This window comes from Misgurnus anguillicaudatus, chromosome 7 (genome assembly GCF_027580225.2).
Source record: "Misgurnus anguillicaudatus chromosome 7, ASM2758022v2, whole genome shotgun sequence".
Classification (NCBI taxonomy): domain Eukaryota; kingdom Metazoa; phylum Chordata; class Actinopteri; order Cypriniformes; family Cobitidae; genus Misgurnus; species Misgurnus anguillicaudatus.
In genome coordinates this window covers 38,798,392-38,826,037 of record NC_073343.2, presented here as the reverse complement: position 1 = coordinate 38,826,037, position 27,646 = coordinate 38,798,392, and the positions used below count along the sequence as shown (strand labels likewise).

At 36.9% G+C, this 27,646-nt stretch overlaps 3 protein-coding genes and 1 long non-coding RNA gene across 12 annotated transcripts in view; 2 read left to right on the top strand and 2 right to left on the bottom strand.

The window, feature by feature from the left end:
* Positions 1-6,972, top strand: part of LOC129418138 (utrophin) — a 41,601-nt gene extending 34,629 nt beyond the window's left edge. The window contains exons 16-19 of one of the 7 annotated variants that reach the window (XR_012370641.1): positions 509-547; positions 3,333-3,473; positions 5,540-5,804; positions 6,358-6,972. Coding sequence is in view for 6 of the 7 variants with exons in the window: in XM_073869938.1 (XP_073726039.1) it covers positions 509-547; positions 3,333-3,473; positions 5,271-5,418 (328 nt within the window). In the remaining variant the exon portion in view is untranslated. Of the gene's footprint in view, positions 1-508; positions 548-1,089; positions 1,653-3,332; positions 3,474-5,270; positions 5,489-5,539; positions 6,241-6,357 lie in introns of those variants that run through there. The other 6 variants (XM_073869940.1, XM_073869939.1, XM_073869938.1 and 3 more) reach the window with 6 other exon arrangements.
* A 689-nt stretch (positions 6,973-7,661) lies between these two features.
* On the bottom strand, positions 7,662-15,390 carry fbxo30a (F-box protein 30a). The gene is made up of 3 exons (XM_055171621.2): positions 15,235-15,390; positions 10,363-12,421; positions 7,662-10,201 (listed from the first exon to the last, which is right to left on the bottom strand). Exons 2-3 carry the CDS (start codon positions 12,373-12,375, stop codon positions 9,998-10,000), a joined length of 2,217 nt encoding a protein of 738 aa, XP_055027596.2. The 5' UTR covers positions 12,376-12,421; positions 15,235-15,390; the 3' UTR covers positions 7,662-9,997.
* Positions 15,391-15,569: 179 nt separating this feature from the next.
* On the top strand, positions 15,570-27,535 carry LOC129417148 (uncharacterized). 3 transcript variants are annotated; one of them, XR_012370640.1, is made up of 5 exons: positions 15,570-15,998; positions 16,609-16,678; positions 17,825-18,000; positions 18,457-18,658; positions 26,493-26,629. It is a non-coding gene; the product is annotated as an uncharacterized lncRNA (long non-coding RNA). The 3 variants fall into 3 exon arrangements; XR_008635684.2 differs by having other exon boundaries at positions 17,821-18,000; XR_008635683.2 differs by lacking the exon at positions 15,570-15,998 and adding an exon at positions 27,397-27,535 and having other exon boundaries at positions 16,548-16,678; positions 17,821-18,000; positions 26,493-26,797.
* LOC129417146 (pancreatic secretory granule membrane major glycoprotein GP2) lies at positions 16,667-26,651 on the bottom strand. Its single transcript, XM_055171622.2, has 9 exons — positions 26,511-26,651; positions 24,991-25,079; positions 24,811-24,915; positions 21,250-21,410; positions 20,903-21,038; positions 20,374-20,468; positions 18,469-18,637; positions 18,087-18,201; positions 16,667-17,993 (listed from the first exon to the last, which is right to left on the bottom strand). The coding sequence occupies exons 1-9, from the start codon at positions 26,584-26,586 to the stop codon at positions 17,821-17,823; spliced, it is 1,119 nt and encodes a 372-aa protein (XP_055027597.2). The 5' UTR covers positions 26,587-26,651; the 3' UTR covers positions 16,667-17,820.
* Positions 27,536-27,646: the final 111 nt, after the last annotated feature.

Sequence of the window (27,646 nt, the reverse complement as noted above, 5' to 3'; positions counted from 1 at the left end):
TAGACCATTCATTTATATCACTTCAAAACATCAACAGCTTAATGGTTCCTCCTTTCTTGTGGAAGTGAATTTAATTAAGAAAGCAATCAGGTATCTGTTTAGTCAGATCATTGGGGATGGAGTATTTCTCATTTTTAATATTGAAATAAACCACCTGCTCTCACAGGCTGCTATAGAGAAGAATCCAAGTTTTGTGTTGATGTTCAGTATTAGATGCCCAATTCATTACAAGAGAAATCTGTTTAGGGAGCGAGTGTGTTTGGATTTATCTGCCTTAATATTCTAGGTTTTATGAAAACTAACAGATTTAACTGTTTATCATTTTATCATACCACTGCCTTTTATTGACACATTTTGTTTTATCCTTACCCAAGACCCATACATTTAATTTTAATATATGAGGACTGCAATTCTTGTAGATGAAGTAACTTTTTCATTTTTTGTCAATGATTAACTCACATCAGATCTTTGTTCTGGCTGACACCTATGTGTTGTTTTTTTCCTACAGCCAAGTATCGTTTGTAAGCTTGTGTCTAGAGGATTATGAGTAAGTATTTTTCTCACTTTTATGTATATATGCGTGCACACACATTTCATAGGTTACAACTGTGTTTCATCATGAGATGAGAAATGGATCTGCATCACATTACCTAAACTCAGTGCTTTATCATTTAAAACTGAACTTCTTTTTTGTAAAATATTTAGCTGGAAAAGTTTGCTTGTGTTTTATTGATTTCAAATAAATGTTACTTGCTTTGATGTGTTGAATGCACATCTAATGGGATTCTTGAGTTCGACTTAAGTGGCCAAATACTTGTTGTGTCGTATAGATGCTGTTAATGGCATAGATGCTCATCAAAAACTGTGTATTCAGACAGCAGAAAAGCTTTTCTTAATAGGCAACACTAAAATCAGCACATCTGCTGTTTTAACAAACCTCTAATCTGCATTCACTTTAATTTGAAAAGAAAGCTTTCATACTCATTGACTGTTGTGAGAGTCCTGGGATTACTTTAAAAGCTTTTGTTTGCATATTTGTTTTGTTTTGAAAAATATTTTTTCGTTAAGCTGTTTTGCTGAATTTTTCAGAATATTCAGCTGAATAGTTAAGTGACAGCTGGAGATAGATGAAGAAAAATACTTCAGACATTTCACAGCTAGATGCATCAGTCTGCACAACTTTCATGCATCTTTACATTCTCGGAGGGTCCATCGCAACCTTGACTACCAGAATCTGATCAGAGGGATTTGACTTCATTGTCATCAGCAATAATAAGTCAATTTACACAGCTGTTTTGCAACAATGATAAATTGTGAAAGCACAATAGAAATAAAGTTGAATTGAATTAAATTATCTTCAGATCAGCAATGCAATAATAATACATAATAACTATATATATACAGTTGTGTTCAAAATTATTCAACCCCCCAATGCTGTTAAGGGTTTTAGGGAATTTAGTGTACATTTGTAATTGTATTCAGAATGAAATCCTACAATGACTTCTTAAAGAACCATATGCAACTAAAATGACATCAATTGGTTTTGTAATATAGTAGTAAATGTTTCTTTTGTGAATTCTTCATTGACACAATTATTCAACCCCTTAAAGAACTACCACTCTGAAGAACAGAGGTTCATTGAAGTGTTTTCAATCAGGTATTTAAAACACCTGTGGATGTCAGGGAACAGCAATAAAGCCTAATAAGCACCAATTAGGCAGCTTTAAAATGACTGTGATACTCAACTCCTTCTAAACATTTACTGGTGTGGTTACAAACATGGTGAAGTCAAAAGAATGGTCCAGGAAGACATGAGAAGAGGTGATTAATCTTCACAGGAAGGGCAATGGCTATAAGAAGATTGCAAAGATGTTAAACATACCAAGAGACACCATAGGAAGCATCATTCGCAAATTCAAGGCAAAGGGCACTGTTGAAACGCTTCCTGGTCGTGGCAGAAAAAAGATGCTAACTGCGACTGCTGTGCGCTATCTGAAGCGTAGAGTGGAAAAAAGTCCCCGTGGGACTGCTGAGGAACTGAGAAAAGATTTGTCAGATGTGGGTACTGAAGTTTCTGCTCAGACAATACGGCGCACCTTGCGTACTGAAGGCCTCCATGCCAGAACTCCCAGGCGCACCCCCTTGCTGTCTCCAAAGAATAAAAAGAGTCGACTCCAGTATGCCAAAAGTCATGTGGACAAACCACAGAAGTTTTGGGATAGTGTTCTGTGGAAAATTAGAACTGTTTGGGCCCATGGATCAACGCTATGTTTGGAGGAGGAAAAACAAGGCCTATGAAGAAAAGAACACCTTGCCTACGGTGAAGCATGGTGGGGGGTCAATCATGCTTTGGGGCTGTTTTGCTTCTGCAGGTACAGGGAAACTTCAGCGTGTGCAAGGTACCATGAATTCTCTTCAGTACCAGGAGATATTGGATGACAATGTGTTGCAGTCCGTCACAAACCTGAGGCTTGGGAGACGTTGGACCTTTCAACAGGACAATGATCCCAAGCATACCTCCAAATCCACTAGAGCATGGTTGCAGAAAAAAGGCTGGAACATTTTGAAGTGGCCATCGCAGTCACCAGACTTAAATCCGATTGAGAACCTCTGGTGGGACTTAAAGAAAGCAGTTGCAGTGCGCAAGCCTAAGAATGTGACTGAACTGGAGGCTTTTGCCCATGATGAATGGGCGAAGATACCCGTAGATCGCTGCAAGACACTTGTGTCAAGCTATGCTTCACGTTTAAAAGCTGTTTTAACTGTAAAAGGATGTTGTACTAAGTACTAAGATTGAATGTCACTTGGGGGTTGAATAAAACTGATAATGATGTGAGCACAGAAAAGACATTTGTGGTTATTTCATTATAAATGTTATGTTATATTTGTCTGACCTACACATGCCTCTTTGATGTAATTGTAAGCAGGATGACTGAATGATCAAAATCAATGTCAAACCGGCCAAAACAATCAATTTCAGTTGGGGTTGAATAATTTTGAACACAACTGTATATATATATATATATAGCCTGATGAAAACATTTTTTAAACTATGGTATGTTGTTCTGGGTGGTTGTAAGGATGTTGCTATGCAGTACAATATTGGTTTTGTAAATGTAACCATATGGGTTGCCTCATTGCATTGTCCACCAGCCTAAACTTAGTGATATCAGACATCTCCTTGATAATCTTGTTTTTTGATTTGATATACAGTATTATTAATTTATTAACAGAAATAAAGATTTATACATCCCAGTGTAATAGTTAAGTTGCAGAATGACATATCAGAAAAATCTAGTCTTTATTTAGCATGGCCGTCTTTGTTTCTTCAGGAGGGAAGACCTCAACAACGCTGAGATTCATAAGAGATCATCAGACTTAGCAGCATGTTCTCATCAAAGCCCATCTGACAGCACAATCATGAGGAATGAGCCGGAACAGACAGCACATTCTCAGAACAAGAAAACAGACGGGTAACTGAATCACCTTACCTCATACATGCTGTTCATGGGTCAACAAACAAAAGGTGGGACAAGTAATACGTTTGTGTGGAATATATTTGACTTTATATATGACTACATAGATCCACTATAATCACCTTAACCCAGGTTCAGAAAACTGAGGTTCATTTTGAAAAACAAATCATCTTTTGTTTGCAAATCCAATTTTATTATTTTTAAAGGTGCCAAATAATGCATTGAAATAATCTGTTTAATTGTTCTCTGATATCTACAGGTACATAGAAGGTATGTGACTTTTTAAAAGCGGGGTGTACGATCTCTGAAAGCCAATGTTGACCTTCTTTTAATAGACCCGCCCCACACATACGCAACCCAGGCAACGATGTTGGTTAGTAGACACGCCCCTTACTGCTGATTGGCTACAAGTGGGCTTTGGTACTTGGCCCGGTTTTTACAAGTGTTTTTCAAAAATCGTGCACCCCGCGTTTAAGTGCAAAAATTATCCAGAGACGGTTTTATGTGTCCATTTACAACCCTTGTCCTTATGGAAAAATGTGCTATGTGCACGTAGTTGGACGCTTGAACATTTTGAGTTTACTCGCTTCATTCACAGGTGAAATTCTAGTCATTTGAGACATTCATTCAAATTAGCGTCATGGGAGGGGCTTCTGCGATTCCGCTTTCTCTCTGTAATCACGTTACTACTAGAGCAAGCTCCTTATTGGTTAACGCGGCACGATTTTTCTGCCAAAGTTCAGATTTTTCAACTCAATTCGCATTATTCACGGGAACGATGCTGATTCGTGTCGCGCTAAACGCCTAATTTGAGCCGCGAGACCTTCAGAAGCGCGTAAACGTGTCTTAACATTGAATTAACATTGAAATCACTTGCGCTTGACGCCTCTACCGTGAGCAGTGTGAACGCAGCATTAGATTGAAATGGTCTATTATTACCTTATTTGGAGAGGTCATGAATAATAATGTTGAGCTCTGCTCTGATTGGCTGTCTCACAGTTAGGCTCATGCCAGTAGCTCACATTAGTAAAGAGACCTTATATGCTTGAGCCTGTATTGGATGAAGATACAGATTTTGTGGAACAACCAGTTGTTAGGAGATTGTTAAATGGACGTTTCTGAGGGTTAAGTTTGTGTTTTTTCAGTATGGACCTGCAAAACGTAACTGTAACGTCAATAGTAGAACTTCAGCCTAAACGATAGCATAAACTAGCATAAAGCGCTAACTCAGCAGTCACAACATTGCACTTAAAGGTGACATAGTATGATTGAACGGGGTATTTATCCTTGTTCTGTGATGTGACACGTAGACAAAAAAAAATTGGTTTGGGTCTGTAATGCCTTAGAAGCTTCCTAAAAACCTCTCTCAGATAGCTCTATTAGGGTGGGGGATTTTAAACAAGTGGTTTTGCACCTATTTGGCTCCCCTACTGGCTTAACTTGCAATATCATTACTGACTGGCTGACTTTGCTGCCACTCAAAAAATTTAGCCAATTATTTTAAAGTGGAGGGGCAGTTAGATGCCTGTGATGTCATAAGCATCAGTTTTTCAGATTGGGCCGTTTTCTGGCTGACATCTAAAAGAGGAATTTTTATGAGACTGAGATGTTTAGCATATCTAGCACTTTTTGTACGTTTGGGAATGCGGGTAGACTACATTATTCAACAAAGACAAGGTAAAATGGTTTTTCATTCTCTGTCCCCTTTAATTTAATGTGTAGTTTAATGTTGGTGCGTACATCTCGGCTGTAATATCACAGGTGGTGTATTGTTGTGATTGGTCTGTTTTCCAGCAGTCTTTTGCATGGACGAGGTTTACATAAAAAGAAGGAAACAATCGTGTTTGAGGTTCATGATATGTACATTCACATGATTATTATTCATCTATGCCTAGGTAAATACAGTTTTACATTCTATGGCACCTTTAAGACAAAATGTTGATTGCTTTCTCATTTGTTACCGAGTCGGGTTGCTTTTAGCTAAAAATAAACATTCAGACTTTTAGAAATGTGACTTCAGTGTAACTGTATCTTTAAATACTCTCTTTCTTTTCTTCTCCTAGCAGACTGAACTTTCTCTCTGACGAGACTCCATAAGTCTGCTGAGATCTGAGATGTGATTTTATCTACTGCTGTCTATCACCCAGCCAGGACTCAGAGGCGATGCAGTTTTGATAGCACTTTTATCTTCTCAAACGGTTGAGAGCTGAAGCAGACTGCAGTGAAGATTCATCTGTTTATGCACAAGCTGCTCACTAGACTCTGACCACAGGGACGAATCGGGTGATCGCACAACATCCGGTCATGGTTTATTGCTACTGATAGCAAGTAGGCTATACATACACACATTTGCTGTCCTTCAATCAGCCCTGACCACAAAGCTGCTTTGCAAAGATGCATTTTTGAATGCAGATAGTTCTCGTTTAAATCTGTTACATTTATTGTTTTCCTGTCAATGCTCTTCTTGATACATTTAATCTTGGTGATTTGTTTTTTAAGATTGATTTAGTTATCATCCTGATCAAAAGTAAAATTTGAGAACCACCATACAGCCAAACTCCTAAAGGAGTCTCTGATGTCATTGGTATTTGATTTATTTAGTATATATTATGACTGTAGATCGCATTGGACATTTGTATGCTCTGTTTGGCAGCGATGCAAGATCTCAGCGTTTGCTGGTGGTGTAAGTGTTTGTCATTTAAAAGCTTAACTTTAGGTAAATATATATTTATAAAATCAAATTTTCTTGCTCTTCATGACTTCATACTTTTAACGCAGCAGATAAAAACAACCCAACATTGTGTAAAGGACGATTGAATGTTTACAAAATGTTTACATGTGTCTGTGTTTAGAGACCATATCAATCTTTTCGCTGTTGTAGGCTCAGTGTACATCAGATGATTGTCTAAACCACACCTGAGAGCTTCTGTATAAGCCAATTTCCATTAGAGTTCCTGAAGCAGATGAGCCCACCTGACCGGCACACAGCCGCTCGCCTCTGCATCTGATCGGGACATTTATCAAGCTCTGTCACCGGTTCTGTGTGGTTCAGTCCAGCCGAGTCAAATGATATTGTGAGGCTGAAATGAGACACAGTCTTATAAGAAGTTCAAGATCTTGTCAATATTCACTATCGGTAAGTTTTGAAACACTGAAATGTTTCCCATGATCTTAAAAATCTTCTCATCTATAAAGGTTTAAATGCTTGAAGTTATACAAAAATATAATTGTGCCAAACATTTATTTTAGTAGAAAAATAACATTTTATTTTAAAAAGACGACTAAAGCTAAGAATAAATGTGAACAATATTGTTTAAAATGTATTAACCTAAAGAAGCTTATTAATAAAATGTCATGAATAGGATTTTACAAATGCTAGGCAAAAGGTGACGCACTTCAAATGATAAAATGTGTTTTTATTTATTTTGGATGCTTTTCCTATTCCGAATTACAGTACATTTGTGTTGTGCTGTAGTTTTGTTAAGATACAAAAAAATCTAAAAAACAATCAGTGTTTCAAAACACTGTTCAAAACAGAATAATCCTGCAGTGATGAAAATTGGAAAGCATGTATTTTTGAATCATTATCTCATAAAAAACGAATGTCTTATAACAACAAATGTATGCACTAATATTTTTTGGAATAGTTTCTCACAAAAATGTGTTTAATTGCAAGATTAGTATAGTCTCTGATGTTGTGGACTGCAGCAGCCCCTGGTGGCAAACACATTAAACAGCACTAACAGGACCGATTTTAAAATATGATTTGTTACCAAAGTCACTTAAAGGAGGGGTGCATGATCTCTGAAAGCCAATGTTGACATTTGAAATCACCTAAACAAACACGCCAATAAAATCTGGACCTTCTTTTGATAGACCCAACCCACATATACACAACCCAGGCAAGGGTTACTGCTGATTGGCTACAAGTGAGTTTTGGTACTCGGCCCAACTCACTTTTCCAAAGTGTTTTTAAAAATCATGCGCCCCGCCTTTAATTAAATTTGAATCCATTACTTTTAATATTTAAACACTTAAAAACAGTGAAAGTTTTCCCAACATTGAGGGATTAATATTAGATGGGCAAATTAATTAATCTCCCAGCTAGTTTTCATAATAATTTAATTTGAAATATTTAGCAAATGTTTGGCTGTGGTCATGCTCAATAAAGCAGCTCACCAGTAATTTGATTTTTAAACAATTTATTAAATACTGACAAAATGTAAATGATGATTCATATGAAACTTGCTTAGATTAGTTTATCAAAAGGAACATCAAACATTTCATTTAACAAAAAAGTTCAGGCACGAGCATGCATAAAAAACAGATATATACATGTATAGCAGGTGTCAGGGCTTGGCGATGAGAGTAAATTAACTATACATTTAAAACCATAACGTAGATGAACCTTTCAAACAAGTAAAAACAATTTAAAAAACCAAATCCCCTCATATAAGCATGTATATAAATATATTTATATATAGTTGAAAAACCTAGAGGATATAATAAAGTAATGGTTATAATAACAATCAAACATATTGATCAATGTCTGTAAAAAGCGAAAGATATCACACAGATATTTGATCATTTCTATCCCTAAACAAATATCAGAAGTCATATCTGAAATTAGTTTAAAGCTATTAAAAAACACAAAGATCAAACAAGGCAAAGATGAAAACATTGCAACATTTCAGTACGATGCCTTACTGAAACATTGTAACAAAAGATACAGTATGATAAAACACAACTCTTTAATTGTAAACCGGGGTGTCTAATCCTGCCGAGTTTAACTTTATTAAAAGCTAATCGAGGTCCTCAGGATTACTGGACATTTACAGGCTTGGGCACCCCTGCTGTAAACCCAGTCTTAACTTTTAACTCAAGTAATGCTGGAAGAGAATTACAAACAACTTCCCATCCAGTAGTAAGTTCCCATCAATGATTTTCATCTCACAGACAAACACGGCACATGCTTCATGTTAAACCCCTGAGATACAGAGAAATATATCTCCACGTGCATTGTGTGCAAACACAAATCTTAACAAGCTACACCAGCAGTCTTTGTACCCGTCCTGCAGGTTTAAGTGCAGTGACTCGTAATCAGGAAGACAACGTTGTCAAACAGCGCATGAATGTCTTTTCTTTGTTGGTACAGTAAATCAATGTATTGGCACCAGTAAGGCCAGCATTGTCAATGTTTCTCTTCACTTCTTAAAAGATGGAAAGACCAAAAGGAGTGTTGTGTTTGGGTCAGCATATCAAGTAATATAATATATACTGTATATTGTATTTACATGCAAAAAAAATAAGAGTACACCCTACATACACATGCATCCCATATTACAAACACACAATTATTTCCTTTTGGTCATTTGTATTTAACGTTTCGTTGTTTCGGTTTGAGGCTACAAGTCAAACCAATAAATCTGTAAAATGTACGATGCATAAAAATATCCAAAAAAGCATAACCATAATCTATGTACTCAAGGGTGTAGTTCAGCCAAAAATTAAAATACTGTCGTCATTTACTCACCCGTAAGTTGTTACAAAACTGTATACATTTCTTTGTTCAGTTTTGGGGCACCATTAACTTACATAGTATTTTTCTTTCCTACTATGGAAGAGGTTGGTGCTCCTGCTTCCTTACAAATATTTTTATTTATGTTCAGCAGAACAAAGAAATGTATTTAGTTTGGAACAACTTGAGGGTGAGTAAAAGATGACAGTTTTTTCATTTTTGGGTAAACTATCCTTTTAAAAATTAAGGTGCTACAAGAGGTCCTTACAATGATGCCATAAAATAACCATTTTGGTTACAGAAATAAACAAATGATCTTAAAAGAACAATTTCTTTCTTATCTTTTTATAATCTCAAGAACCTTTTCATACTACAAATATGTGAAACAAAGGTTGTTCGGATGTTAAAAGTTTTTTACTGAACCTTACAACCAAAAAAAAAATGGTTCTTTTATGGCTGCGTGTAGCATCTTTATTTTTAAGACTGCATACATGAAAAATATTATTTATTGAGAAAACGGGGGTGAATTGAAGGGATAGTTCACCAAAAAATGAAAATTCTGTTATCATTTACTCACCCTCATGTTGTTCTAAACCTGTATGAGTTTTTTATTTTTATTCTGATGAACACAAAAGAAGTCACTTTGACAAACGATGGCAAGCACACAGCAGACTGTACCCATTGACTTCCACAGTAGGGAAAAACAAACACTTTGGAAGCCAATGGGCACCATCAACTGTGTAGTAACCACAATCCATCAAAATATCTTCTTTTGTGTTCAGAACAGCATGAGGGTGAGTAAATAAAGACAGAAGTTTCATTTTTGGGTGAACTGTCCCTTTAAGTTAAGGCTACAGTATATTTTGTTGTATTTGTTTTTCATTAAACATTGTTACAGTACACTTGAACAGATAAGGCATAATGTTAACATGTCACATCTGATGTATGATAAAAGAACCAGAAACTCCTGTGAGCAGCATATCTGTTTGTTTTTGAGTGTCATCTATATAACTGGTTTCAGTACTGAACGGAGAGATCGCCCCTCCTTTGTGAGTTCTCTTGTGAAGCTCATGCACGGGAGCGGTACAGCATCTTCTCTGCGTGCTACTGTGTTAAACTTGCATGTCTTCAGGTGGTCGGCCATGCTGGAAATGTTGGCAAACTTCCATTCGTTCACAGTGTCGAAAGCAGTACTGAATCTCCACACCTAAAAACAGAAGAGCAATTTTTTAGTCTTTGTATCTGTGCATCATGTTGTTTTTAAGAAAAACAAGCTATTTTCTTTTGAAAGGCTCGTATGCATCAGTCAGGGACAAGACGACAGAATTTCAATCATCAAAATGAATAAACGTAAATGCAAATGATTACCTTGTCTTGTACCCGCCAGGATGAGGTTCCATCAGCACGCTTTGTCTTCCCCCAGATCAGGACCACCATGCCACGAGCCTGAAGCAAACTGGCACACACATTCCTCATAGTGCTTGACACCCGGGACAGCTGGCACAAGCTGAAGCCATCAAGGAAGCCTGCAATATGCTGGAGTAACTCAAAGGGCAGGTCGCTTAGATGGTCACAGCGCAGTCCAAAATGACAGGTGCTTCTGGCGAAAGGTTCATCCGGACAAGCTACTAAGCCATGCTGGACCCCGAATGAGCCCAAATATCTGTCGTGGATTATCCTAGAACCTTGTACCGAGGGGCAGAACCTTCTTTGTGAGTATGTGCATCCGTAATACGCCAACGGGCATCTTTGCTCCATCCATCCGCTAAGACCTGCGTGGATGTCTCCATGGACGTTCTTAAAATGGGACGAGAATTCATCCCTGCGAAACAGTTGTCCGCACACGAATGTGAACATGGAGCGCTGTTTGGTCTGATAGCGAGTCACACACTCCAGAACCAGATCTAGTCTGAGGGTGTGGAATGGACTGGGGTTGGATAATTGTGGACTGGCGTGGTCACAGGCAGATGCTGAGGCAATGTCACCCACCATGGTGCTCGTGGCCAGTATGGCAGAAGGAAGGGAGAAGGTCTGAGTGCCCAAGTCGATGCGATACCTATCAACGAAGCGGCTGTCCGAGATGCTTCGGCCACCGGGTGAGTCCCCTAGGCAAAAGAGCAAGGCAGCAGTGATGAGGTCAATGCCATTAAGACCCATCGGATCATCTGCCACCTCAAGGTCAGATGTGTCGACAGCTTTGTCCTCCATCTTGGCTTTGAGTAAATAGGGGTCAGACAACATAGCTTTACGCCCGTTAATTGTAAACAAGTTCATGCCCCTAAGTGCCTGGAGATTCTCCAACTTGCGATTCAGCCATCGATCTTCGATGCTAAAAGGCAAATGGTGCAGGACGTTGTTGTGCAAAAGGTTAGGCAGAGGCATGGGCAAAGGAAGAGGTAGTTGGGCCAAAACTTGCTCCTGTGCTACAATAGGCATGGAATGATAAGGCAACACCTGCCTGAGACTTGAGGAACCATTCATTCTTGAAGCATCTGAAACCCTTTCGAGATTGTCCTGGTTGTCATCGTCATGTTCCTCATGAAATCCATTGAGTCCATTAAGTTCTACCCCAGCTATCACTTCTTCTTCCTCAGAAGACTCGCCATATTCGTTGTTCTCCAACCAATCGTCTCCTTCTTCTTCTGGGTCCATAGGAAAAGGACAATCAGCTCCACCCACAGCTCCCAGATCGGAGTCCGAGTCCGTGTCACTTTCCTTCATTTCTTCACTCCTAAAGTTCCCATCACCATTCTTGACACCTCTACAAGCTCCATTCTTCTCCTCATCTAGATCTTTCACAATCAAGTCGATATTCTTCGCACTATTGAGAACATCGAACGTGGCTGCAAAGTCTGTATTGTTCTCCACCAAATCTCTGTATCCTTCAACCTCCGTTCGGATCAATGCATTTTCCGAGTTCATTCTTTCATTTTCATGATTTTGCTTTTCTAGGGTTTTCGTTACAGTGGTTGCCAATTTAAGCGACTCTAACAGCATACGCTGATCCTGAAGAGCCAAAGCCATGTCAAGTTGGTCCACGTCACACACTTCCTTACTCAAGTGCTCGTAGGATTTGCGATCGGAGTAACTAACGGGCCAGCGATTCCATTCCATAGTACAACATACGACGCTGGCTGGGCATGTTTCGAGATGTTTTGCCAGTTTGATCCTGGGAATGGTAAACGGACATCCAAATCCATGGTTCAGACATGGCACTCTTTCATATGGACACAGTAAGCGATGTTCATTCAGTTTGCATGAATGGAAAATGGCTCCGCACACAAGAGGGCAACCCATGAGGTCACAGGACACACTAGCCTCTGGTCTTATCATACAGCGTCGGTTCACACATTTCAAGCAATGGATATGGAGCTCCTCCATTGCAAATATAACCGATTATCTTGTCCTGAAGAGGCTACGCCACACACTGTGAAGTAAAAGAAAACAAACCATTAAGTCTCATTTCTACTCCAAAATTCATGACGTATTCATTCCCGTTTTGAAATATTTGTGCATGTCTTCCCAACGTTAATATCATAATCTTATTTTGGACACCCATGCAAGGGCGTCTTTGCGTGTAACATAACACATGGCTTAAAATTAAAGTCTGTTATTCATGTGGGAAGTCCCCCTTAATTCCTAAAAGGGATAAGCATAAACCCGACCTCGATGCCCTCTCGCAGGATGTTTACCAAATTGTTAAACCATTGCATTGCCATTTCACAACTCTCCTTCAGGTCACAGAAGTTCTTCGAAGTCTAAGAAACACGAGCCCTGGGTTTTGAACGGCATGTTACAGGAATCAATCCTGGCTCTTATTCAGAAAAAAACGCATTAGAGATACTGCAAAGTCATTCAAGACGTCTCTCTCCCCAACATGACTGGGCCTGGCTGGACATGTGCAGTTAGACTCAGTCGGTATGACCTAAATGCAAACTGTCTGAGTTAGACGAGGTGCTGGTTGGGGGTCTGTCATACCAGGGTGTAAACTCTGAATTGTCAAGCTGACTTTCAGCACGGCCCTCGTAATGTCAGCTGGATATAAATATTGCGAAACGTTTGTGTACAATGCCGGCATGTTGCATGTCCTGTCTCCTTCTAAAGGACCAAAACATCAAGTGTTTAGTGTCTACAGGTCATGTGCAATGCCAGGGTAATCTGGTATGGTTGCACAAGGCACTGCTTAACCGATCACAACAGGTCTGGTTATTACAACAAACTGGTTTACTACACAGCTTGCCTATTAAACATGACCCCAATTATGACACAACGCCATTATATGTCTGTGTTTATATGTTTACTGTCTCTGGTCCTCGTTTTTTTGTCTATGGCAATATGTTGATGTTGAACACCAATCAGGAGTAGTGCTCCTAATTTCATTGTATGTAATGCAATGACAATAAAAGCATTCAATTCAATTCAATTCAATATAAGCCATTTTTGGATTAGCATTAAAATATATGTAGTGCATTATATAGAAAACAAACAATAGGTGTTTAGTTTAAAAACATGGGTAAAGATAACCCAACTTTTATGCTAATTCAGAGCGAAAACCTACATACTGAGCTGTATATCATACACGCACACACACAAACACACATGTATGTCATTATATTTATATATGTTTGATACACATATATATCTGATGATACATAGTATAATATCTTACGTACACTACCGGTCAAAAGTTTTGCAACACTCGTTCTTTATTTTTTCAATAATTTTAATAATAATAATACTTTTTTAAATAATAAACTTATACAAACTATCGCATAATAGCACAAATGTAACTACGTAAATTATGTTGTGACTAATAGCATTGAAAATAAATCAAAATATATATTATATTTATATTTTATCATCTGAAGTCACCTTTTGCCTAGAAATTGTCATTGAAGCTTCTTGAAGTTTCACCTTAAGATAAATTTGAAAGAATATTGAAGGAGTTAACATTTAATCTGGGCTCTTACTGGTGCTTTTTCTTTAATGTTCAATCCAAGACATCTATTTAAAAAATACTTGTTAAAAATAAAATTTTAGTTTTCTGATTACTATTTTGTCTACAAAAGTAATTTCAAGCATTTAACCATTTTAAGATCACTGTTAACATTTCAGTCAAGTGTTTCAAAACTTTTATTAGGGACGCATAACCATTAATCGCGATTAATCTATAGCAGAATAAAAGTTTTTGTTTACAGCATATATGTGTGTATACCATGTATAATAATTATGTATATATAAATATGCACACATGCATGTATAATTTTAAGAAAAATATATGTATATATTAAGTATTTATATATAATATAAATAATACATAATTATACAAATGTATATACATATGTAAACATTTCTTAAATATATACATGCATGCGTGTCCATTTATCTATACAAAGTCACACACACACACACACACACACACACACACACACACACACACACAGGATGTAAACAAAAACTGTTATTCTGCTATAGATTAATCGCGATTAATCGTTATGCATCCATACGTTCTATCTATTTCTATCTTTCTATATCTCTATTTCTATCTTTCTATAACTATTTCTATCTTTCTATAAATAATGAATCATATACAGTAATATATAATCTATATTATAACATCTTACATACGGCATGCTTCTGAACTGTCAAACACATGATCCCGAACACGCCAAGACCCCCAAACATCTCGTGATGCTAAATATATGAACCTAAATATGACTTGACAAAAAAGACACTGACAATATCACTATCATGACCCCCAATCGTGACGTCACCGACCCTAAAGATGTAAAACATCTCGACCATATAGGGCCTACAGTCAAAGCTCGTGTAACTCAATGCATCTATTGTTGTTGTTTATACTTCCTGAGGTGACATATAAACACTGATTGACAGCAGTAACCCGACAGTGTCATGAACACTTTTACATCAATAATCAATGAACGAACACTACTGAACACTTTTCGTTATGTTATATCTTTATGGTTATATCGTGATAAGTAAATGTTTACATTCGCAAAACAACGCGTTTAGCATTAGCATCTAGCCGTGAATTCAGTGATAACAGTAACAAACCACACACAAATAAAATAAATACTCTTAATATACAGACCAACATGTCAGATCATATTTAGCGATAAAATACGCATTTAATGTCATTATAATAATAGCGACTGAATGACTGTCTGTTGTGTTTAAACTCGTGAAGTTATGACATATAAACACACGAAAATATCTTACCGTAGACCAGTAGATAAGTCTTCAGTAGTTAAATGTGTCGTGTTTAATCGATGTTATAATCAGTTTGTGTTCGTGTTGTAATTTCACTGCTGTCTGTTTGTATTTCTGTTGAAATCTGTGTGTGCCGCTGAAAGACACTGAAGACAACTGCGGCCCATACCGGTGGGCGGAGACAACAAAACACACGCGCACAAACACAGACATTTACATACTCACGTTCACACGCGCACGCAGGCTATATGCACACCCATCTATATCATCTTAAATGGTTCACTTACAATTAATACAATTGAATGATATTCAATTTATTGCTTGTTTTTTCTTGACTGTTTTATGTCAAACATAGTTCCTCTCAACAAGTTCCCCTGTCAGAGGAAGCGCAGGTACAGTTCTTCATATCGACTGGGACTGCACGATATATCGAAATGGCTCGATTTTGTCCATATTGCAATAGTTTGCAATAATTGAATGATTTTAATAGCCTACTTCAACGTAGTTATGTATGTACATAAGTTGCGTATAGTCAAAGGTGTATTAAAGGTTGATGAGAGACTTGCAAGTACATACTAGAGAGTGATGCAATATTTTTCCCAGAAAGAATGTGAAACATATGTGGTTATATAATTGTACGTTTTTTATTAAATAACATAATTTTATTTTTCAAACTTAAAGCATTGTCATGTATCAAGTGTTTGGTATCTACAGGTCATGTGTAGAGTAATCTGGTATAGTTGCACAAGGTTCTGCTTAACAGATCACAACAGGTCAGGTAATTATAGTAAACTACAAACAGGTTTACTTCACAGCTTGTCTATTAAACACATGGATTAGTTTAAGCCAGGACTAGACCTTAGCTTAATTAGGAAATATAACTAGTTTTACCAAACATGCCTTACTAAAACAAAGGGCACTGATGTGTTTAAAGATATGTCAGTGTTAGTTGTTTTCAGTTTGGACAGCTTTTACATTTATTTTAGTCTAGGAATAGTCTAATTCCTGTCCGGGAAACCGCCCCTAGGTGTTTTCTTGAAAACATGGGTGAAGAAAACCTAACTTTTATGCTATTTCAGAGCAAAAACTGACATACTGGGCTGTATATCATGTATATGCACATGTAAACATGTATGTTATTATATTCATATATGTTTGTTATACCTATATGTGATTTTAATACTTTAACATACATTTACATTAGTTACATGTAGTCAAAGATGTATTGAAGGTTGATGAGTGACTTGCAGAGAGTCATGCTTTTTTCCAGAAAGAATGTGAAACATATATGGTTACTGTATATAAGTTTTTTTTTTTTAAATAACATAATTTGATTTTACAAACTTAAAGAATTATCATGTGTCAAGTGTTTGGTATCTACAGGTCATGTGCAATGCCAGAGTAATCCGGTATGGTTGCACAAGGCACTGCTTAACAGATCACAACAGGTCAGGTAATTACAGTAAACTAAACAGGTTTACTTCACATCTTGTCTATTAAACATGACCCCCTTTTTGGGATTACAATTAAAATATATGTAGTGCACTATATAGAAAACACCAGGGGGTGGTTTCCCGGACAGGGATTATCTTAAACCAGGACTAGGCCTTAGTTTAATTACGAAATATAACTAGTTTTAACGAACATGCCTTACTAAAAACATTACTTTTGTGCATTTTAAGGCAAAACAAAGGGCACTGATGTGTTTAAAGATACAGCATTTACATTTATTTTAGTCTAGGACTAGTCTAATCCCTGTCTGGGAAACCACCCCTAGGTGTTTAGTTGAAAACATGGGTAAAGAAAACCCAACTTTTATGCTAAGCTGTATATTATGAACACAAACACATATTCATATATGTTTGATACACCTATATATGATTTTAATACTTAATGTAGTTATGTATTTACATAAGTTACGTGTAGTCAAAGTTTTATTAAAGGTTGACGAGAGACTTGCAAGTATTTAGAGAGTGATGCATTATTTTTTAAGTATGACACAACGCCAATATAAGCCATTTTGGGATTACAATTAAAATATATGTAGTGCATTATATAGACAACAATAGGTGTTTAGTGGAAAACATGGGTGAAGAAAACCCAACTTTTATGCTATTTCAAAGCAAAAACTGACATACTGAGCGGTATATATGTATATGCACATACACATACATGCATGTATGTTATTATATTCATATATGCTTGATACACCTATGTATGATTTTAATACTGCACCAATGTTGGACAACCAGAAACCAAATTGTGTAGACCTGTTTGTTCTATATAAATGCCACTTGGTTTAACATTTTCTTATGTAATTTAATGACATTTATAGCATTTTAAGTCTGGCTTCAAGTACATTTTGAGCAGCTGTGTGCACAAGATCCCATGAGTACCAGAATTAGCATTTTCTTCATAGGAAGCTGTTTGAAATACAGAAGTTGTTTTTTTAATTAATTATTTATTTTACAATAAAAGACAAAAGAAGAACTAACACAAATGTACTACAGCTTAGTAGACTTTTCAATCAGAGCATATTTCATATAACACTGTATGTGTGGATATATTTATATATATATTGTGTGTGTTTTCAAGTTAGCTGGCCACTTCTGAGATATGGTGGATGTTGGAGAGCGTGAGCTGGGCTTCTTGAGCAGGATACGTGTTTCTGCTCTGCAACCAAAGTTTCCCAAAAACTCCTGTGATGAGGATGAGGATGAACAGAAGACCGCCCAGCACAAACGTCTCCACGGAGGGCATATCTGAACCTGAGGTGTACGTTCAAACGGGCATTAAAACACATGCATGCACATATATGTTTGTCAAACACAACCACGCAAAGACACAAACATAGGACTTACTCTGACTTGTGTTCTCTGTGTTAACTTCGAGCCTTCTGATTGGTCCATACGAGACCGTGTGTGATGATGAAACATCTCTGCGTGTTCTTATTGACCTCTCTTCAGCAGAGCAATTCTGTGATTTATTGAGATGTGAATGTAACATTGCAAAATGTTTCACAATGTTATTAAGGAACACATTAAGTAATACATGAGACAAACATATAATACTGCCATCATTTATTTGCATGCATATTTGTGAATGACAAGAAAAATAATCATGAATATCTATCGGCTTTATAAACATTCATAAAGGAAGAGTAATTTCTTAATTGTTGAATGTGTTGTGAAGAATGCTGGATATTTAATAATTTTTTTCTTGATGTTCTAGGTGTGCACTTACAGGTTGGCACATTCCTCCAGTGTTATGACAGATCTGGACGTTGCAGTGGAGGAAAACATCTGTGTAAGACCTGCCAACAAACTTGAACATCTGTATCCTAAAAAAAGCTTCAGATCCTTGACCGTTCTTCATCACAGCCAGTGTCTGGTCATTCCACAAGACCGGACAACTGATTTAAAGAGAAAGATAGGCGAGTTTTTATTCGTAGATTACTTTAGGGAATGATTAAGTGCATTTCAGAAGGAGAGAATCTAGGTCTGGGTTGTCAAGGACAGGCACAGCTGTTCAACTGAAATGCACACGACTTCAGATTATAGTCACATGACTAATGCATACTTTGTTTTGTTATTAGCCCCCTTAGCAACAGCTTCAACGCCGTGTCTTAATACTTGATACTTATGGCTGAATGAAGTATGAAAAACATGATTGAAAGATCTCATGAAGCAGAGACTCTCACACAAAGTGGTGTTAATAGAAATACAAAAAGTTTTATAATTACTAAAATTATAAATTTCTTTAAAAAACATTTTTTTGGGTTTCAGATTATTATTTTATTTAAATGTCAATAGAACTTTGGTTCCCAAACGCTTTAGTAATGATGAGGGTATACAAATATGACCCTGCAACAAAACCATAATGGTCATATTGTAAAAGGCTGTAAGAAAAATTAAATTGAGATTTATACATCATCTGACTGAAAGCTGAAATAAATAAGTTTTCCACTGATGTGTGGTTTGCTAAGATAGGACATTATTTGGATAATATAACTATTTAAACGATTAGAAAATATGTTATCTGAGGCTGAAAATGAAATCCTTAGCAACATATTACTAATGGTAAATATATTTTTATATATATTTACAGTAGGAAATTTACAAAATATCCTAATGATTTTTGGCATTAAAAACTATAATTTTGACCCATACAATGTATTTTTGGCTATTGCAAAAAATATACCGTGCTACTTTTTTGCAACTGTTTTGCGGTCCAGACTCACAAGTTTGTTTTTTTTGCCGAGTAAAATTACATTCAAACAAGTTTATGTATTTCTCACATGCAGGCCAAAAATACATGTTTAAAATAAGGGTGTTGTATGATTTTGGTATTTTTAAAACAGTTTACTTTCTGTGATTGTAGTCTGTAATCTAGACACACTAAAGTGGTAAACCGTGGTTTTATTATGTTAAAAAATTATAGATTATATATTTGTATGATATTTGTAGTAAAATTGTGGTTATCAATCTGCCAAAAAACAAGAGTCTCCAACCTTTTTGAGAGCAAGGGCTACCACAATGGATACAACAATCTGGAGGGCTACTTTTTTGATATAGTCAAACTTGTTTTACTTGTTGATTTTATTTTATTTTACTTGTTGATATGTTTGATCATTGTTTAAAATGTTAACATACAGTACAAAAACGAAATATGTAATAAATAAATATTAAAATTGTGGCTATTAATGGAATGTGCCTTGGCGGGCAACTCACAAACTCCATGTGGGCAACCTAGTGCCCGCGGGCACCATGTTGGAGACCACTGCTTTAAAACAATGCTGGGTTGTTTTTAACTGGACTGAACACATCGCTGGTTTAAAATTGACCCAATGGTGAGTTGTTGTTACCCAACCATGGGTTGTAATAACCCAACATTAGGTAATGTTTAACCCAGTGGTGTGTTTTGTCCATTATTTACCCAGCATGGGTTAAACAACCCAGCATTTTTTTGTGTAGTAACTGTTTTTGGCCATTTTTTACTGTTTTACTAAAATATATAATCTATATCATAAAAATGGTAACTGTAGCAAAACCATTTTTGTGGAGGCAGCGGTACGACATTGTAAAAACGATAGACAGCGATGCCTTTCAAAGCATTTTTATAGCAAATGTTGATCGATTGTCCACAAACCTGTCTTTAATGAAAGTGTATTGAATGTTGCTGTAAGGGTCATTGGTTGGTGTGGCCCAACATCTCTCCACTCTTAAAAAGAAATTCGCTGGAACCTGCAAGAGCCCAGAAAGGTTTGTCAGTAATAAACAGGGAAGAAAATTAAAGCGGTGACTCAAAGAACAAACCTAAACCTAATATAGAAGACAGACAGCTGGTACGGTAACATTACTTGTACTGTTTTCTTCTCTGGATTAATTGCTTAGCCGTGTATTAGGTCACTTTGGATAAAAGTGCCAAACGCAGACAGCATTGACTACTTAACAAAACCTTTTCAAAAGCAAACATTTCCACAAAAACAGGCTTGGTTTTAAACAGAGACCAGCTTTCACTTTAGCTGCGACGGACTATACAAAGCTTTGATTCTGTTTAATGACAAAGATAACAAATGGGTCTCAGATGTAGCATGCAAAGAAGATGCACAGCGGCTTTTCTAAAAGCCATCAGTAGCTTGTTGTGTGTAACGTCACCCATTCAACTTAACACAAACCATGTGAACTTTAACATAGATGTTGTCCTCAAGTGTGAGAGAAGGAACCGTGGTCCATTTATCTTGAAATCCTTCATCTTTATACAGCAGCATAGAGACGGAGAAATTCCCATCTTCGGTTTCGAGAGTAATCGTCCTGGGAAGGTGCAGGGAATTTTAAAAGGATCATTTAAGAGGACTGAAAGTTTTTCTTAGTAAAGATTTAATGAAACCCCAGAGCTTCTTTTGTTTAGTTTTTTTTTGTGTTGACATACAAACAAACAATCGGCCTAAAGCTCAGCCTTTCTAAGCTTGTAGCTTTGAACTGAAAGGAAACATAATTTATCTGGTGATGTCATGATCATCACCTGACATCCACTCGGATCAAATTCTCTCCGTTTTGCTGCTGGACCATGTAGTTTATTGGGTATCGGCAGCCAAACGTGATGTTGATGTAGCTTCTGGTGATGACATCGGTATCATTGTTTCGGATTGTGTTGGTGAACATGATGTGAGTATCATCTGATACCTAGGAAAAAACAATACCTTTGTCAACTGCCTAGCAACTCCTTAGTAACCATAGATAAGGACATATCAATAGGACATACCATACCAACCCCTGGGTATTTATTGAAGGGCAAAATGGCAAAATAGTAACACTCTCTTACTGTAAAAATGGTTATGGTCCTTATGCTTTTGTGTGTTGCAACTCTTTTAAAGGATTAGTCCATTTTCTTAAAAATAATCCAGATAATTTCCTCACCATCATGTCATCCAAAATGTAGATGTCTTTCTTTGTTCAGTCGAGAAGAAATTTTGTTTTTTGAGGAAAACATTCCAGTACTTTCTCATTTTAGTGGACTTTAATGGACCCCAACAGTTATCAGTCCCAATGCAGTTTAAAATTGCAGCTTCAAAGGACTCTAAATGATCCCAAACAAGGCACAAGGGTCTTATCTAGCGAAACAATTGCCATTTTGGGCAAGAAAAATAAAAAACATGCACCTCCAATCCACAACTTCTCATCTTCCTCCGGTCCTGTGACGTGCCAGTGCGACCTCACGTAATTGCGTAATGACGTCGAAAGGTCACGTGTTACATATATGAAACGCACATTTGCGGACCATTTTAAACAATAAACTGACACAAATACATTAATTAGTATCATCCAACATACAACAACGTCAGAACGCTCCTCTTTCTCCACACTTGTAAACACTGGGGCATAGTTCGCGTACATCATTCGTGACCTCTTGACGTGATGACGTTTTGCGTGACGTCGCGCTGGTGCATCACAGGACCGGAGGAAGACGAGAAGTTGAGGTATAAAAGTGCATATTTTTATTTTTCTTGGCAAAAATGACAATTGTTTCACTAGATTAGACCCCTATGCCTCGTTTGGGATCATTTAGAGTCCTTCAAAACTGCAATTTTAAACTGCATTAAAACTAATAAGTGTTGGGGTCCATTAAAGTCCATTAAAATGAGTAAAATCCTGGAATGTTTTCCTCAAAAAACCTAATTTCTTCTCTAACTCCTGCCTTCTTACATTTGATTAGCTGCCACACTTATTTTGACACTGATGAGGGCTGTTGCGTTGTTAAAGGCGGGGTGCATGATTTTTGAGAAACGCTTTGGAAGAGGTAGTCCAGCCGAAACCCACTTGTAGCCAATCAGCAGTATGGGGCGTGTCTACTAAACGACATCATTGCCTGGGTTGCGTATGTGTGGGGCGGGTCTATCAAAAGAAGGTCCAGATTCTATTGGGGTAGGGGCGTGTTTGTTTAGGTGATTTCAAATGTCAACATTGGCTTTCAGAGATTGTGACCCCGCCTTTAAATGTTTGTAGCAATATACCAATATACAGTTACTGTGGGTTCACACCAGATGCGTTTAAGGCGTCAAATTCGTGTCTACCGCGTGCAGTTGGACGCTTGAACATTTTGAGAGTACTCACTTCATTCGCACTTGTAATTCTAGTCATCGAGACATTCACGTGGAAATTCGCGTCATGGAAGAGGCTTCTGCGACTCGGCTCATCTCCTGTAATCACGTCACTACTAGAGCAAGCTCCTGATTGGTTAACACGGCGCGTTTTTCGGCGAAAGTTCAGATTTTTCAACTCGCGCATTAAACTAGACGCGCGAATGAGGCGTTTAGCAAGGTGTGGTAGACGTGATCCTGCCTCATTCGTGTGTCTAGTTCAGGTGAATGGCGCGAATTGCACGTTTCCGATGGTAATGCGCAAGTTGAAAAATCTGAACTTTGGCGGAAAAACTCCAGACGAGTGTCAACGCGTCTTTACATTGACTTAATGCAGCATTAGGCTTTTAGTCAACTGATTGAGTCTCACACCGAATGGTGTGTATGTGAATATATCACAAAAAATACAAAAAGTCAAGTGGCCCCCTGGTGGCACGGGGACCTAAGCAGCTACCTTGTCAGATTTTGCTACCTCTCATAGAAAATATACAGGACTAACCCCGCCCCTAAACCCAAACCCCCTAACACCTAAACCTAAGACAACATGAGGGTTGGACAATCTGTCGGTAGGTTAAAATGTCAGGACACGGGCTCTGATTTTTAATGTCATGAGACAACAACTTATCAAGACAAAATTTTAATGACGTGACCCAGGAAAATTTTTCATACACTTCAAAATGTTTTATATTTTTCTTGGTATTTTTGTATTGTTTTCCAATTTTAATCAAGATATAGTTACTTGTGAAGCAAAATAATTTGTACTTTAAACAAGAAAATGAACCTTCAACGTGTTTTAAACATTCAAACGCTTACAATCAATTTGTTTGATACTTCTAGTTTACATTGAAATTTATTTTGATACATTTTGTCATGTTCAATAATAATCATACATATTAATTATATTCACATGCCAATAAAAACACCTAAAAGGCATCATAAGGAAGCTATGAAGGGGCATTGCCACCCAACACATCCGGTTAAACAAACTTTATTGCCATTTTATCTTCCCAGCCTTTACAAACACACCTCCTGATTCACGCTTGGTCTGTCATGTCTGGAGACAAATTATCACACTTTTTTGTTAAAAAATTAAATGTATACATGTATGGAGATTACTTTGAGTCTGGATCTAATGAAAACCAACTGAAGATTTTCTGTTCCATCATAGACAGTCTAGAAATATGTTCCCACCTAAACCAGTTAGTATTAAAAATCCTCATAAAACAGCTAAAGGAGAAGAGAATCTGTCTCCTCTCAACGCTGCGTTAACCTTTTATTGGCTTTACAAGAAAAAGTCTTGTGAATCCTAACAGAGGCTCTCAACGATACTTGAGGTCTCGAGTAGAGATTTATGCCATGCCAGAGTAAAGCTTGTCCTCTCCGGGATGTGGTAGTGCTGCTGAGATGGGCTGTAAGGCTAAATAAAAGAAGAACTATAAAGTACGACACTGAATTATGGCCGGCCTATTCACTGCAGCTGAAAACAGTCATCATTTCCATATAAATCAGGATAATTTAGAGCCGCATGGATGTTTGCCCCCCACTTTCCCCTCCGAGCTCTGAAAGGACTCCGGCCAGCCAGTTTAAAGGGGATTGAAACGAGACTCTTCATTAGCATTTTGGAAAATAAATAAATAAAATTATCTCTAAAAGGACATCAAACCTGCACGTAATGTAATGCACATAATTATGAGAACAGTGATAACGCACTTTATTTTATTATTAGGATGTATTAACCGTGGATCATTTAACCTATGAAGGAGAATTTACTGTTTGTATTTTTATGTCTAACAGCGAAAATTTGTAGCTTGTCTCAACGCAACAAATGTTAACAACCTTTTAAAGAGTTTTTAATGTTCTGACAACAAGAATAGTTAGTCAGTTCTCAAGTAAATTTACGATTTAGCACAATGTTTCAACCTGGTTAAGGACAAAATGAGATTTACCGTAATAGTGCCGCAGTCCGTTAGGTTTGTCTTGATACTGAAGACGAAGTCGCTCTCGACCTCGACACCTCGACATTCAGGATCATTGAGGTGCAGATCCCAGATCTAAGGAGTGATCCATCGAAAACGTTTATTATTACATTAAACATTTATTGTGACATCTGTGTAATATAAACTTACATAAACAGGTGGGTCCTTGTTGAGAAAAAACGCACTAGGAATGATGACCTGCATCTGATCATTGGTGCAAATGACAGTTTCGTTGAGTTCTGCATGAAAAATGTCACATATGTTTGACTAGTTCAATTGAAATGCTGCTATGTTATTGCAAACACTATACAGTACTGAACAGATTTTCACATTAGATACTTTATTCAATAGTGTCTAACAACTTAAAGGGATAGTTCACAGAAAATTTTAAATTCTGTCATTATTTACTCACCCTTGAATCGCTCCAAACTTGTAATCATTTCTGCTGAACACATATGAAGATATTTTGGAGAAAAAAAAAACCTGGGGCACCATTCATTTACATATTATTATATTTTCCCACTATGAAAGTCAATGGTGCCCCAGATCTGCTTTATTACAAATAAACTTCAGAATATCTTTATTTGTAATTAGCAGAACAAAGACGTTTATATAAGTTTGGAACGACTCGAGGGTGAGTAAATTATGATAGAATTAAATTTTTTTTGTTAACTATCCCTTTAAATATTAATATTACAAATATAGATGTATGTATAGAAAAATATGATGTGATCAATAAGTCATATCAACATATTTTATGTTACTTATTACTTGGCAAAAAACTTAAGTTATAAATTAAATACTGTATCAAAAGTTACTCTATAAATTGAGCAATTTGAACTTGTTTTTATAAGTTCCCAGCAAACAATTTTGCTTTTAAAAAAGGTCTAATAACTGTCCAATCAGCCGTCTAGGCTAAAACGAGGCAAAATTTAGGCTTTCAGTGAAAATTTTATAGGCGTCTTACCATAACCCAAATATAAATAAAATAAAAAATAAATGAAACCAAACACTTCACTGTTGATTTTGCTTACATTATGGAATATATCACAAGTTATTTTGGCAAAAACGACATGTGACCAAATTCAAGTTTATTTTGGCTACAAGTGGGCTACTCATAGCTGGCCTATTTCGGGTCCATGGTTAACTTATAGATGGTGAAATAACGGCTATTGCTTGCTGCGTTATAGTAACTCATAACTATCCAAAATTTGTGTGCCAAAAATGTGTTTTTAAATATATACGTAACATATTAACATAATTAATATAAATAATAAATAATATATGTGACCCTGGACCACAAAACCAGTCATAAGTGGCATTTTTTATTTAGATTTATGCATTATCTGGCCTTTAAATACGCATCTGATGGTTTTTTAGGATAGGACAATATTTGGCCGAGATACAACTTTTTGAAATCTAAATATTAAGAAAATCACCTTTTTTAAAATATATTGACAGTAGGAAATTTGGTTTTGTGGTCCATGGTCACATATATAAATATTGCAGATACAACATATTAAAGATACTCCAGAAAGTCCACTTAAAAGCTCTTTTAAGATTTGTTGTACTTAAATTTGCCAGCATGTATATTTCCAAGCATATATTTGAATATATAATAATAAAAAAAATTTATTTTTGTCTCTCTGCAGGTGTATGATCAAACTCACCATCTTCAACCTGAACAGCAGAAGTTAGTGTCCATATCGACAACAGACACCAGATCAGCACAGTGACAGGTATCATCTTCTCTCCCCAAATGTTTCCTCCAAATCGTCTGGATTATGAGCTCAGCTCGCTGTCAGAGCCAGACGTAGTGTTTTCGGTCTTTCCGGCCCTTCGATGCGCAACTCTAATGAAGTGGGAACCTCCACCAGCTTTGGAGCACAAGCTTGAATGATGTTCTCACCAACAATGAGATTCCAGACGTGAATGGGACGGGCTGGGGGAGTCCAAGGTAACAACCACCAACTGGATTTCGAGCATAAAAAATACTACCGACGTCCCACTTAGCAGACGAGGTGCTGTACTGTCTCCTGCGTTGGTCGACAAGGAGTTTGTTTGTCATGCAAAGGGTATGGACGAGCAGGGGTGGTGTCTCGTTTTATCCGACTCTTTTGTCTGTACGGGTTTTAAAAAGGTCGTGGCAAAAGCTTTACGGTTTCGGGAACCCCAAAGACTCTCTTGAAAAGAAATCCCGTCACATCGAGTCAAGGACAGTTCACTTTGCCATGATCTGTTTTTTTTAAAGACTGTTTAGGCCAATAATTCAACCTGGTGAAGAGATCTAAAGTATTAGATGGTAAATTTAAAACGCCAAATGATGGCAATGCAATCTATGCATCATTTTATACAATTGCAAAACATCATTTCCTTTTGAAGGGCCAGTTTTAAATTGCAAAAACAAGACATGTCGTTTGACAATATTTTTTAAATCATTGAGACGTAAAGATTGCATTTGTCACCATCTGGATTCATATACGGAAGACGTGCCTGTCCTTCAACATGGTACTTCTACGCAATACAAAGTCTTTTTGTCCCTTCTCTCTTTTTTAGTTTTTACAGGAGCTTTTATTGGATGAGCTTTCCGGACATTGAATCACGTGTCTTTTGTCTTGCAAATGGCACCAGCTACAATGCATTAAATGGTCTGTTACAACCTTCCACAGACACTGAAAAACAGAAGACACCTCGACAGAGACCAACGCTGTAAAGTCAAACCATTGTCTTCCTTAACATCATGGAAAAATGTAGGTGTTACGGCAAACATGACAAAGGAAGTCTAGATAAAAAAAAACGAATTGTT

Bases quoted from the DNA above. Each gene is read 5' to 3' on its own strand.
- fbxo30a (XM_055171621.2), bottom strand. From the start codon at position 12,375: ATGGAGGAGCTCCATATCCATTGCTTGAAATGTGTGAACCGACGCTGT. The intron at 10,202-10,362 runs GTAATCATTTGC...TTCTGTTTTTAG, and splicing joins CCTGGCGGGTACAAGACAAG to GTGTGGAGATTCAGTACTGC.
- LOC129417146 (XM_055171622.2), bottom strand. From the start codon at position 26,586: ATGATACCTGTCACTGTGCTGATCTGGTGTCTGTTGTCGATATGGACA. The intron at 21,039-21,249 runs GTGATGATCATG...GCACCTTCCCAG, and splicing joins TTGATCCGAGTGGATGTCAG to GACGATTACTCTCGAAACCG. The intron at 20,469-20,902 runs GTTTGTGTTAAG...GGGCTCTTGCAG, and splicing joins TCTATGTTAAAGTTCACATG to GTTCCAGCGAATTTCTTTTT.